This window comes from Saccostrea echinata, unplaced genomic scaffold (genome assembly GCF_033153115.1).
Source record: "Saccostrea echinata isolate AGI-Se365-2 ecotype Australia unplaced genomic scaffold, CSIRO_AGI_Sech_v1 ptg000023l, whole genome shotgun sequence".
Classification (NCBI taxonomy): domain Eukaryota; kingdom Metazoa; phylum Mollusca; class Bivalvia; order Ostreida; family Ostreidae; genus Saccostrea; species Saccostrea echinata.
Window position 1 is genome coordinate 5,027,073 of NW_026889772.1, and position 13,321 is coordinate 5,040,393.

The 13,321-nt window shown below is 35.5% G+C and overlaps 2 protein-coding genes across 3 annotated transcripts in view; one reads left to right on the forward strand and one right to left on the reverse strand.

Moving 5' to 3' along the window:
• Positions 1–1,278: 1,278 nt before the first annotated feature.
• On the forward strand, positions 1,279–4,848 carry LOC133191368 (uncharacterized). Of its 2 annotated transcripts, none has more exons than XM_061327123.1 (7): positions 1,279–1,358; positions 1,546–1,632; positions 1,973–2,031; positions 2,314–2,361; positions 2,454–2,540; positions 3,997–4,131; positions 4,221–4,848. In XM_061327123.1, the coding sequence occupies exons 5-7, from the start codon at positions 2,501–2,503 to the stop codon at positions 4,598–4,600; spliced, it is 555 nt and encodes a 184-aa protein (XP_061183107.1). In that variant the 5' UTR covers positions 1,279–1,358; positions 1,546–1,632; positions 1,973–2,031; positions 2,314–2,361; positions 2,454–2,500; the 3' UTR covers positions 4,601–4,848. The 2 variants fall into 2 exon arrangements, with proteins under 2 accessions (XP_061183107.1, XP_061183106.1); XM_061327122.1 differs by having other exon boundaries at positions 1,298–1,362.
• A 520-nt stretch (positions 4,849–5,368) lies between these two features.
• Positions 5,369–13,321, reverse strand: part of LOC133191099 (kinesin-II 95 kDa subunit-like) — a 31,962-nt gene continuing 24,009 nt past the window's right edge. The window contains exons 23-24 of the mRNA XM_061326789.1: positions 7,661–7,717; positions 5,369–7,333 (exon numbers count right to left, since the gene is read on the reverse strand). Coding sequence (XP_061182773.1) covers positions 7,267–7,333; positions 7,661–7,717 — 124 coding nt within the window. The 3' untranslated portion in view covers positions 5,369–7,266. The remainder of the gene's footprint in view (positions 7,334–7,660; positions 7,718–13,321) is intronic.

A 13,321-nucleotide genomic window follows, 5' to 3' on the forward strand; every position in this document is an offset into this window, starting at 1 on the left:
TATTATTAATTACATATAACAATATAAAAAATAAATAATTAAATATTACGTGTTTAAAAAAATTAAAGAATACATAAAAACAATTTCTAACGGAATTTGAATTTCTCTCATGTGTCTACAAAAGGTGTTTTGGGGATGTTTCAAGTAATCGTATAATAGGGGATGTTTTAAATAGAATACAGTCAAGTCTGTGTGCGGAGGGAAGATGTCTGTATGATTGAGGATTTTATTTACAACCAGATTTAACTGCGGGGATGGGGGCGTTCATCTGTAGATTTCATTGACAATTTGACTCTGATTAGATATATTTTAACATAATTTAAGCATTTCCCCTTAAATATATGCATTCTTAAAGATGCATAAATTTTTTTCAGTCTGATTAAAATCAGATCTTTGATCTTAAATGTCTGAGAGTCGCTTAAATTTGTACAACTTTGTACGGTGTGATAGTTTTCTATGATTTTGATTTTTCTTTAATCACTGCGTAAAAAAAATACTCTTCAAAATACGTTTCCGTCATATCATTCATGATCAAAATTCCAAGTTATAGGGTTTCTTTTTTAATAAAAATTTAATGGAGATCATTTTATCTTTAACATGTTTAACTTGATAATTTTTTTTAAAAGCTTGTCATTTTTTTTTTTTAGAATATTCACCGAAGCTTCATATATATATTTACATGTAGCTAAATGTAAGCTTTGTAGCGTCGTACATGTATGTGTATTTAGCTAAACGTATGCTTTGTAGCATCATCCATGTATATACATGTATATTTAGCTAAATGTAAGCTTTGTAGCATCATACATGCATGTATATGTGTTTAGCTAAATGTAAGCTTTGTAGCATCATACATGTATGTGTATTTAGCTAAATGTAAGCTTTGTAGCGTCATACATGTATGTGTATTTAGCTAAATGTAAGCTTTGTAGCATCATACATGCATGTATATTTAGCTAAATGTAAGCTTTGTAGCATCATCAGGACGACTGTGTCCGAACGGATCAATCAGCCCCTCATAGGCATTTAATTTTTTTTACGTGGGGAAGGGGGGGGGGGGCGAACAGAAATTCCTTGTTATGGAAAAAAAGAGGCTATTGAGAGGGCACAACCGTATTTTTTTCCTTTTCTATATAGTATTTATTGACAAAATTATTGGAAGTGGCATGGTCCCTCTTGCACCCCCCTTCCGGATCCTATGTGCCTGCCTCTGGAGCCAATGACTCAGCTTAGAAGTTGAGTACAACGTCTTTCATTCTAAGACATAACATGGATCGATCTACTACCAGTATATGACCTCACCTAAACCCGGATATTGTATGCAAGATTATGTAAACAACACGGTAAAATCCACAAGAAATGTAGGTAAATATTTTTATCACTTCAGAGCTTAAATCATATACTTCTGTTCAATTGTAGATGTCTCTAAAGCAGTGATTCAAGTTTGTGACCTAATTTTGACGAACATTGTTTAACTAAATCACACAAGTTATTGGATCCCTGAAGAAAAGACATGCAATTTGCAAATTTATTGTCTTTTTTCATTAGGTCTACATGTTGAACAGCACAGACTAATATTTTGAAACCCATTTGAAGGACAATATTTCTAAATTTCTCAAGGATACGGGCTTAGAGGTAGGTTAATTGATATTAGGACGATAAAAATGTGTATAAAGGAGGGTCTTCTAATTGTCAATGAATATTTTTATCAAATGTACACGTGTAAATAAGTATGACATTGTTATATGTTACTCAAACCATTTTGGATGAAATACATGCATATGAATTTATTCTGCCCCGCCCCCCTTGAATTTTTTAAAAATAAAAATCAAGGAACGGTCCAACATAGACACGAAGAGTAAAAAAAATATAACTTTTCACATTTAATATGCGCTAATTCTTTCTCTTCTACGGCAATAAAAATAGGAGTATGATACATTTTGATTTGTTTGCATAATAATATGATTCATGGCAGATTCCTGTGTATCCCTGACTGATGGACTTGTATACACACAGCTAGACTACCGTGTAAACGTAAGATGTTTATCGTTTTTATTTGTTTAAAAAAATTGTAACATGTAACGATAATCGATGTTTCTGAAAACTTGAAAGTGAAGTAGATAAAGGCAGACATAAGGTCACATAAGACGGTACATGTACCTAAGGTAGCTGTGGATACTACGTATCACAAAATATTCAAAGAATTACAGAGGTCGTTGTTTTCTTGCTATAAATTTGTTTGTTAAATATGTAGCTGATACATCATCACTGAAATATCGACCATTCAATTAATATTCATCATTTCTTTATCCTTAGTTTTAAAAAATACAACTCGAGAAAAATGGTCGACACTCTCTTACACAGGTATGTGAATACGGTGTGGCGGTTTCTCTAAACTTCTTTACAATCTCTCTCTCTCTTTCTTAAATACATATATTTTTATATAACATTTACAGAGCCCGTCTAACAAGTTAGCCATGCAGCCTGAGTTACAAGGGCCGTCATGTATAACAATGGATCTTCTCATGTGACCCTAACACCAGGTATTTTAATTCTTCATTAAAAAAAACAAAAAAAATAATGCGATTGGACAGCATGTTCCAAAAGCTACCCATCAACTATTAAATGTCATTGGACAGCTGTTTCAAAAGCTCTACACAAGAGTGTATTTTTATTATGCCGTATATGGCCAATTTTTAAACAAAACTACAAACCATTTGCACAGAATGACATACAGATAGAATTGACGGGGAAATCACATATTTTCGAGAAAATAAAGACTCCTTATATTTTATTAGTGTGTGAGGGGGATCCATGCTTCAAGTGCCTGTGGTTTTAACGGGTCCAACTTAATGCACTATCGGTCAAATTGACCGTTGGAGTAGGGAAGGGTTAAATTGAAATGATAGTTTTTCATATTTTTCTGGAAAAGGGAAAATTGTCACCAAATTTTAATTAAGAAATATTGCTATATCAAAATTAGTTGCCTTAAAAGTCTTGACTTTTTTTATCGACTTGTGAGAAAAAAGTCACAAGTCACTGAAATCGATCAATAAATTGAAACTGTTGAAAAGGTATTTAAGGACATACGCAACATAGTTTGACCTTTTATTGTTATCGTCCTTTTCCCTGGAGACTTGAAGAGTTCCAATACTTAAAGGAACTGTGTGCTACGAGACTTGAAGAGTTCCAATACTTAAAGGAACTGTGTGCTACGAGACTTGAAGAGTTCCAATACTTAAAGGAACTGTGTGCTACGAGAATTGAAGAGTTCCAATACTTAAAAGAACTGTGTGCTACATTTTTATGTCTATATATGCTGTTGTTCATTTCTTCTAAAACAAGATTGGATAAACAAAACATCTAAAATATATATTTAGTAATTTTGGTGTATTTTTCTTTGATTTGTACAAGAATTTTCATCTTTTGATATCTTTTCAAAACCTCTGGTAATGCATGCTGATTTTTTGTCAACGAACATCTGATGGCACTATAATCGTAAATTAAGAATATATTGAAAAATTATCAGTATGTAAGGTACGTTGCGTATGTCCTTAATGATTGTATTTCAATGTGCATGATTTGTATTAAACATAAATGTAACGACGTGACTAGGAATATTGTATTATCAGACACTGACTTTTTAAGACACCTCGGTTACTGATATTATTTAACTCTGTGTTAAATGTAATTTTTTCACACACATTTAATCAATTATACTGTAAGGATTTTACATAACCCTACAACTAACCTGAATAAGGGGTATGGGGTTTTTATATCTTAAATCCCAATCACTCACTCATTCATACTGATAGGCTTTCATTCGATAGACAGAAGAGAAGAGATGGAGAAGAAGAAAGGTTACTCTCACTGGCTGTTTTTATACTAACTATAAAATCATAATCTAATGACATTATTTTAAAGATTCAGCATAATTTATTTAAAGTTAAAAAGAAACGTTAGCCTAGTAGTTAGTTGTAATATAAACCCTGTTTTCAGAGAGCGTCCGGGATACATCTGTTGACGATGTCTTGGTCTTTGTACTCGTTTTTGTCTCAGCTTTGGTGTTAATCTTCATCGTGTGTAGTGCATACAAAATCAGGGAATGGTACAGGACCCGGAATGGCGACACGGGTAAGGATTTATAAAATACGACTGTATTAAATTTGTAAGCTATAAAAGTCTGCTTTTTTTTTTTAAATTATACGATGTCCATTTTACAGGCATCCCTGTTGACCTTCCTGAACATGCTGACAACCCCCCTCCATACCCGGGGAAATTATCTAGAACAAACATCAATTACCTCCCCTCCTATAACTCTGCTGTCCAGATGCCGGTCATATCGGCTGTGACAGGGGAGTCCACTGAATGTCCAGTGGATACAAGAACGAACCAGCGGCTGTCAAGTGAAGGAGAAAAACTAACTGTTCTCCCGCTGCGGGACAATGCATCTCAAACAATGATTAGGACAGAGGAGTCCCGAATGACTTCTCTTACCAGCCCAGAGATAGCTACCCAAGTACAAACCAACACCTTCCACCCCTCCATAGAAATATCAGACTACTCCAGCGATTCCTGCTCACCAGTTGTCTTCACACTATAGAAAATACAGATCAAAAATTTCGGTCAGATTTCCCCTCCCCGACACGAACTACGTACAGTTTACTGATGTACACTACAAGAAACAGTGAGCCGAGAAATCATCTTTCATTTTTTTACTTTATCTTGAATATAAGTATTAACTATGTGTACTTCAAGTGCCATATGTTATCTATTACCATTATGTAATACTCTATGATGTATAGTTATGTATACACTGTATGATACTGTAGATAAATGGATGATTAAAACCTCCGGGATCCATTTCTTTAAATGCTTGATGTCTTTTTTCACATACGTAATCGCACACCTGCCATCTTTTGTTCTAATACCCTTATTATTATTCCTAGATCTAAACTTATTTAGGGAATATACCAGATATTACATGTATAAATAATGCATAAAATATACATAGACTTTAAAAGATGAAATGCAGGTTGAGTAACCAAGAGCAGATTAACAAAATTAGCAAACATGGAAAAAGTCAACTCTCTAGAGGTTAACCCTTTTCAATGTAAATTGAAACAAGACATTCCATTAAATAAGGGCAAAAGTCAAGGCCAGTCAACCAGGGAAATGTAATAAAATCATATCCTGCTTCTTGTGTAGATTTAGATATCACGACATTCTCAGAGAAAATTTAATTCTAGCAACAGTATACAAAACAAATGTCAAGGCCAGGAATAATTTCACCAGTAGTAGTATTTCAACTTTTTTTCTTTGTGATCAGGCCGGTTTTTTGAAGATTAAACTCTTTATAACAAAAAAAAAATTCAACTTGCTCATGGAATTTAATAAGTAATGGTCACAACCAGCATTGCCTATCAATAAAGATCAATGTTTAAAGCCAACAGATAGGAATTCTATAAAAATGCATTGATTGCACAACAGTCTCATTCTGACTCCATAATATAGCAAATACACTTAATGAAAAGTGTCCAAGTTTTCCATCTCAAATACAAACTATTCACACAAAATCTTCCTCATATGTTTACATAAGAAAGAGGCATGGTGACAAAACCTCACCTGAGTGTGACTATGTATTCATACAGACTGCAGCTTTTAGAATACAACCCATATCAATGGTTACAAATTATGTGAAGTATTTACATATCATGTAGATAACATGTATAAATGAACTTAAAGGCAACCAAATCAGAAAACAACCTTGCAAAAAAAAAAAAAATGAATAAAAAAGTAAATAGATAAAAACATAATCATTTTCACATATTTCTCCATTTCTCATCCTTAATGTTTCCAAATAAAGAGCAGACCTAACTCTAACATGGTTCAGAATGAAATACCAGTGTAATCTTAGAATGTAATACTCTAAAGCTTTGTCATCCACAGTTTATCATCCTACCAGTGTAATCTTAGAATGTGGTACTCTAGAGCTTTGTCATCCACAGTTTATCATCCTACCAGTGTAATCTTAGAATGTGGTACTCTAGAGCTTTGTCATCCACAGTTTATCATCCTACCAATGTTATCTTAGAATGTGGTACTTGAGAGCTTTGTCATCCACAGTTTATCATCCTACCAGTGTAATCTTAGAATGTAATACTCTAGAGCTTTGTCATCCACAGTTTATCATCCTACCAATGTAATCTTAGAATGTGGTACTTGAGAGCTTTGTCATCCACAGTTTATCATCCTACCAGTGTAATCTTAGAATGTGATCCTCTAGAACTTTGTCATCCACAGTTTATCATCCTACCAGTGTAATCTTAGAATGTAATACTCTAGAGCTTTGTCATCCACAGTTTATCATCCTACCAGTGTAATATTAGAATGTGGTACTCTAGAGCTCTGTCATCCACAGTTTATCATCCTACCAGTGTAATCTTAGAATGTGATACTTGAGAACTTTGTCATCCAAAGTTTATCATCCTACCAGTGTAATATTAGAATGTGATACTTGAGAGCTTTGTCATCCACAGTTTTTCATCCTACCAGTGTCATCTTAGAATGTGATACTCTAGAGCTTTGTCATCCACAGTTTATCCTTCTTCAAGCTATTGTTATCAAGGACATGTACATTACGCAGGTACCTCCATTACAAATCATTAAACCAAGGGTTGATGGAGGTTAAACATAGCATATACACTATAATAAAATTACAAAAACAAAAAACAAAAATGTATACAATACAAATAAACTAAAACATAAAAGTGTTGGACGGCATCATTACCAGAATCTATGACAGAAATACTGATAAATACATTGTAAATAGAAAAAAGTACTTGTAAAATTGGATATTAATTCAATAGTGACATATATGTATAAATTAAAACATTTGTTAAATAACTGATACATTTACATGTATGTACTTTTACAGAGAAAGACAGATATGCATCAAAATGAAGGATTTCAACACTAGATTTTGGTAGCACTGACAAATCAATAGCTTCTACAAAGACAATAAGTAAGATGCTGTACATTATCACAGACGGTGCTGCCATCAAGCTACAGACTAACACAGACATCAATAGGCCTTAAATAAAACTATGAACCATTTGTTTTAATTTACAAATAAACATGTTCAGGTGTTGCTAAGTGAAATGCCCTCCAATCTTTGCTCCTATGGATTGTTGTTTTATAATCACCAGCAGAGACAGTTTGCATGAGTTGAAGAGAAAGACGAGGTAGATCTAGTTAAAGTGTGAGGGGTCACTTGGATACCAGGCCTCGGGCTGTTGGGAAAATCTGGCTCTGGTCCTTCTTGGTCTGTTTTAACCTGCAGCAGATAATGATGATAGCAAATTATTTCACGGACCTTCATTCTACATCATATGTAAACTATCATACAACCTTCAGACAAGGGAGTTACATGTATTAATGCTGACAAGTTCTACATGTGACTGAACATTCCAGACACTGTATATGCTCTCTCACAAAACAGCTTATTTACACTGTATACATTTATTTAGTGAAACTTTCAAGCCTTCATGAAATAAAGTCAGTTTAAAACATTTGCTTAAACTAATGAAAAATTTTCACACTGAATAACATTGATTTTAGCAATTTTTCTGATTATTATACATCGCCATATTCATGTTCTTACTTTGCAATCCTAGATTCTTTCTTTTTGGACTTCTTATTACTAAACACAGATGGAGTTCTGAAAGACAGAGGTGATCAAAGTAATCAACTATTAAGTTAAGACACTTGTAATTATAAAAACTTAATGACCATTACATTTACCTTGATGAAATTGAAATGAATTAAATTTGGGACTCTGGTGAAATCAGAAATTTAAAAGAGAGAATAAATGTTATTTACTGAATGATCAGAACAGTAAGATTCTAATTTCTCTTACCCTCCTTCAATATCAATGTCCTCAGAACAGCAAGACTCTAATTTCCCATACCCTCCTTCAATATCAATGTCCTCAGAACAGCAAGACACTAATTTCCCTTACCCTTCTTTAATATCAATGTCTTCAGAACAGTTAGACTCTAATTTCCCTAACCCTCCTTCAATATCAATGTCCTCAGAACAGTAAGACTCTAATTTCCCTTAACCTCCATCAATATCAATGTCTTCAGAACAGCAAGACTCTAATTTCCCTTAACCTCCTTCAATATCAATGTCTTCAGAACAGTTAGACTCTAATTTTCCTTACCCTCCTTCAATATCAATGTCCTCAGAACAGTTAGACTCTAATTTCCCTAACCCTCCTTCAATATCAATGTCTTCAGAACAGCAAGACTCTAATTTCCCTAACCCTCCTTCAATATCAATGTCCTCAGAACAGCAAGACTCTAATTTCCCTTAACCTCCTTCAATATCAATGTCTTCAGAACAGCAAGACTCTAATTTCCCTTAACCTCCTTCAATATCAATGTCCTCAGAACAGCAAGGCTCTAATTTTCCTTACCCTCCTTCAATATCAATGTCCTCAGAACAGCAAGACTCTAATTTCCCTTACCCTCCTTCAATATCAATGTCCTCAGAACAGTAAGACTCTAATTTCCCTTACCCTCCTTCAATATCAATGTCCTCAGAACAGTAAGACTCTAATTTTCCTTAACCTCCTTCAATATCAATGTCCTCAGAACAGCAAGACTCTAATTTCCCTTACCCTCCTTCAATATCAATGTCCTCAGAACAGTAAGACTCTAATTTCCCTTACCCTCCTTCAATATCAATGTCCTCAGAACAGTAAGACTCTAATTTCCCTTACCCTCCTTCAATATCAATGTCCTCAGAACAGTTAGACTCTAATTTCCCTTACCCTCCTTCAATATCAATGTCCTCAGAACAGTAAGACTCTAATTTCCCTTACCCTCCTACAATATCAATGTCCTCAGAACAGTAAGACTCTAATTTCCCTTAACCTCCTTCAATATCAATGTCCCCAGAACAGTTAGACTCTAATTTCCCTTAACCTCCTTCAATATCAATGTCCTCAGAATAGTTAGACTCTAATTTCCCTAAACCTCCTTCAATATCAATGTCCTCAGAACAGCAAGACTCTAATTTCCCTTACCCTCCTTCAATATCAATGTCCTCAGAACAGCAAGACTCTAATTTCCCTTACCCTCCTTCAATATCAATGTCCTCAGAACAGCTAGACTCTAATTTTCCTTACCCTCCTTCAATATCAATGTCCTCAGGACAGCAAGACTCTAATTTCCCTTACCATCCTTCAATATCAATGTCCTCAGAACAGTAAGACTCTAATTTCCCTTACCCTCCTTCAATATCAATGTCCTCAGAACAGTAAGACTCTAATTTTCCTTAACCTCCTTCAATATCAATGTCCCCAGAACAGTAAAACTCTAATTTCCCTTACCCTCCTTCAATATCAATGTCCTCAGAACAGTTAGACTGTAATTTCCCTTACCCTCCTTCAATATCAATGTCCTCAGAACAGCTAGACTCTAATTTTCCTTACCCTCCTTCAATATCAATGTCCTCAGGACAGCAAGACTCTAATTTCCCTTAACCTCCTTCAATATCAATGTCCTCAGAACAGTTAGACTCTAATTTCCCTTAACCTCCTTCAATATCAATGTCCTCAGAACAGTTAGATTCTAATTTCCCTAAACCTCCTTCAATATCAATGTCCTCAGAACAGTAAGACTCTAATTTCCCTTACCCTCCTTCAATATCAATGTCCTCAGAACAGCAAGACTCTAATTTCCCTTAACCTCCTTCAATATCAATGTCCTCAGAACAGCAAGACTAATTTCCCTTAACCTCCTTCAATATCAATGTCCTCAGAACAGCTAGACTCTAATTTTCCTTACCCTCCTTCAATATCAATGTCCTCAGGGCAGCAAGACTCTAATTTCCCTTACCCTCCTTGAATATCAATGTCCTCAGAACAGTAAGACTCTAATTTCCCTTACCCTCCTACAATATCAATGTCCTCAGAACAGTTAGACTCTAATTTCCCTTACCCTCCTTCAATATCAATGTCCTCAGAACAGTAAGACTCTAATTTCCCTTACCCTCCTTCAATATCAATGTCCTCAGAACAGTTAGACTCTAATATCCCTTACCCTCCTTCAATATCAATGTCCTCAGAACAGCAAGACTGTAATTTCCCTTACCCTCCTTCAATATCAATGTCCTCAGAACAGTTAGACTCTAATTTCCCTTACCCTCCTTCAATATCAATGTCCTCAGAACAGTTAGACTGTAATTTCCCTTACCCTCCTTCAATATCAATGTCCTCAGAACAGTTAGACTCTAATTTCCCTTAACCTCCTTCAATATCAATGTCCTCAGAACAGTTAGACTCTAATTTCCCTAACCCTCCTTCAATATCAATGTCCTCAGAACAGTAAGACTCTAATTTCCCTTAACCTCCTTCAATATCAATGTCTTCAGAACAGCAAGACTCTAATTTCCCTTAACCTCCTTCAATATCAATGTCTTCAGAACAGCAAGACTCTAATTTCCCTTAACCTCCTTCAATATCAATGTCTTCAGAACAGTTAGACTCTAATTTTCCTTACCCTCCTTCAATATCAATGTCCTCAGAACAGTTAGACTCTAATTTCCCTAACCCTCCTTCAATATCAATGTCTTCAGAACAGCAAGACTCTAATTTCCCTAACCCTCCTTCAATATCAATGTCCTCAGAACAGCAAGACTCTAATTTCCCTTAACCTCCTTCAATATCAATGTCTTCAGAACAGCAAGACTCTAATTTCCCTTAACCTCCTTCAATATCAATGTCCTCAGAACAGCAAGGCTCTAATTTTCCTTACCCTCCTTCAATATCAATGTCCTCAGAACAGTAAGACTCTAATTTCCCTTACCCTCCTTCAATATCAATGTCCTCAGAACAGTAAGACTCTAATTTCCCTTACCCTCCTTCAATATCAATGTCCTCAGAACAGTTAGACTCTAATTTCCCTTACCCTCCTTCAATATCAATGTCCTCAGAACAGTAAGACTCTAATTTCCCTTACCCTCCTTCAATATCAATGTCCTCAGAACAGTAAGACTCTAATTTTCCTTAACCTCCTTCAATATCAATGTCCTCAGGACAGTAAGACTCTAATTTCCCTTACCCTCCTTCAATATCAATGTCCTCAGAACAGTAAGACTCTAATTTCCCTTACCCTCCTTCAATATCAATGTCCTCAGAACAGTTAGACTGTAATTTCCCTTACCCTCCTTCAATATCAATGTCCTCAGAACAGTAAGACTCTAATTTCCCTTACCCTCCTACAATATCAATGTCCTCAGAACAGTAAGACTCTAATTTCCCTTAACCTCCTTCAATATCAATGTCCCCAGAACAGTTAGACTCTAATTTCCCTTAACCTCCTTCGATATCAATGTCCTCAGAACAGTTAGACTCTAATTTCCCTAAACCTCCTTCAATATCAATGTCCTCAGAACAGCAAGACTCTAATATCCCTTACCCTCCTTCAATATCAATGTCCTCAGAACAGCAAGACTCTAATTTCCCTTAACCTCCTTCAATATCAATGTCCTCAGAACAGCTAGACTCTAATTTTCCTTACCCTCCTTCAATATCAATGTCCTCAGGACAGCAAGACTCTAATTTCCCTTACCCTCCTTCAATATCAATGTCCTCAGAACAGTAGGACTCTAATTTCCCTTACCCTCCTTCAATATCAATGTCCTCAGAACAGTAAGACTCTAATTTTCCTTAACCTCCTTCAATATCAATGTCCCCAGAACAGTAAAACTCTAATTTCCCTTACCCTCCTTCAATATCAATGTCCTCAGAACAGTTAGACTGTAATTTCCCTTACCCTCCTTCAATATCAATGTCCTCAGAACAGTTAGACTGTAATTTCCCTTACCCTCCTTCAATATCAATGTCCTCAGAACAGTAAGACTATAATTTCCCTTAACCTCCTTCAATATCAATGTCCTCAGTACAGTTAGACTCTTATTTTCCTTACCCTCCTTCAATATCAATGTCCTCAGAACAGTAAGACTCTAATTTCCCTTACCCTCCTACAATATCAATGTCCTCAGAACAGTTAGACTCTAATTTCCCTTAACCTCCTTCAATATCAATGTCCTCAGAACAGTTAGACTCTAATTTTTCTTTACCCTCCTTCAATATCAATGTCTTCAGAACAGTTAGACTCTAATTTCCCTAACCCTCCTTCAATATCAATGTCTTCAGAACAGCAAGACTCTAATTTCCCTAACCCTCCTTCAATATCAATGTCCTCAGAACAGTAAGACTCTAATTTCCCTTAACCTCCTTCAATATCAATGTCTTCAGAACAGCAAGACTCTAATTTCCCTTAACCTCCTTCAATATCAATGTCCTCAGAACAGCAAGACTCTAATTTCCCTTACCCTCCTTCAATATCAATGTCCTCAGAACAGTAAGACTCTAATTTCCCTTACCCTCCTTCAATATCAATGTCCTCAGAACAGTAAAACTCTAATTTCCCTTACCCTCCTTCAATATCAATGTCCTCAGGACAGTAAGACTCTAATTTCCCTTACCCTCCTTCAATATCAATGTCCTCAGAACAGTAAGACTCTAATTTCCCTTACCCTCCTTCAATATCAATGTCCTCAGAACAGTTAGACTCTAATTTCCCTTACCCTCCTTCAATATCAATGTCCTCAGAACAGTAAGACTCTAATTTCCCTTACCCTCCTTCAATATCAATGTCCTCAGGACAGCAAGACTCTAATTTCCCTTACCCTCCTTCAATATCAATGTCCTCAGAACAGTAAGACTCTAATTTCCCTTACCCTCCTTCAATATCAATGTCCTCAGAACAGTTAGATTCTAATTTCCCTAAACCTCCTTCAATATCAATGTCCTCAGAACAGTAAGACTCTAATTTCCCTAACCCTCCTTCAATATCAATGTCCTCAGAACAGTAAGACTCTAATTTCCCTTACCCTCCTTCAATATCAATGTCCTCAGAACAGTAAGACTCTAATTTCCCTTAACCTCCTTCAATATCAATGTCCTCAGAACAGTTAGACTCTAATTTCCCTTAACCTCCTTCAATATCAATGTCCTCAGAACAGTTAGATTCTAATTTCCCTAAACCTCCTTCAATATCAATGTCCTCAGAACAGTAAGACTCTAATTTCCCTAACCCTCCTTCAATATCAATGTCCTCAGAACACGAGACTAATTTCCCTTAACCTCCTTCAATATAAATGTCCTCAGAACAGCTAGACTCTAATTTTCCTTACCCTCCTTCAATATCAATGTCCTCAGAACAGTAAGACTATAATTTCCCTTACCCTC

Coding starts and splice junctions, on each gene's coding strand:
- LOC133191368 (XM_061327123.1), top strand. CDS start 2,501: ATGTATAACAATGGATCTTCTCATGTGACCCTAACACCAG. Junction 2,541..3,996: donor TCATGTGACCCTAACACCAG/GTATTTTAATTC, acceptor CCCTGTTTTCAG/AGAGCGTCCGGGATACATCT. Junction 4,132..4,220: donor GACCCGGAATGGCGACACGG/GTAAGGATTTAT, acceptor TCCATTTTACAG/GCATCCCTGTTGACCTTCCT.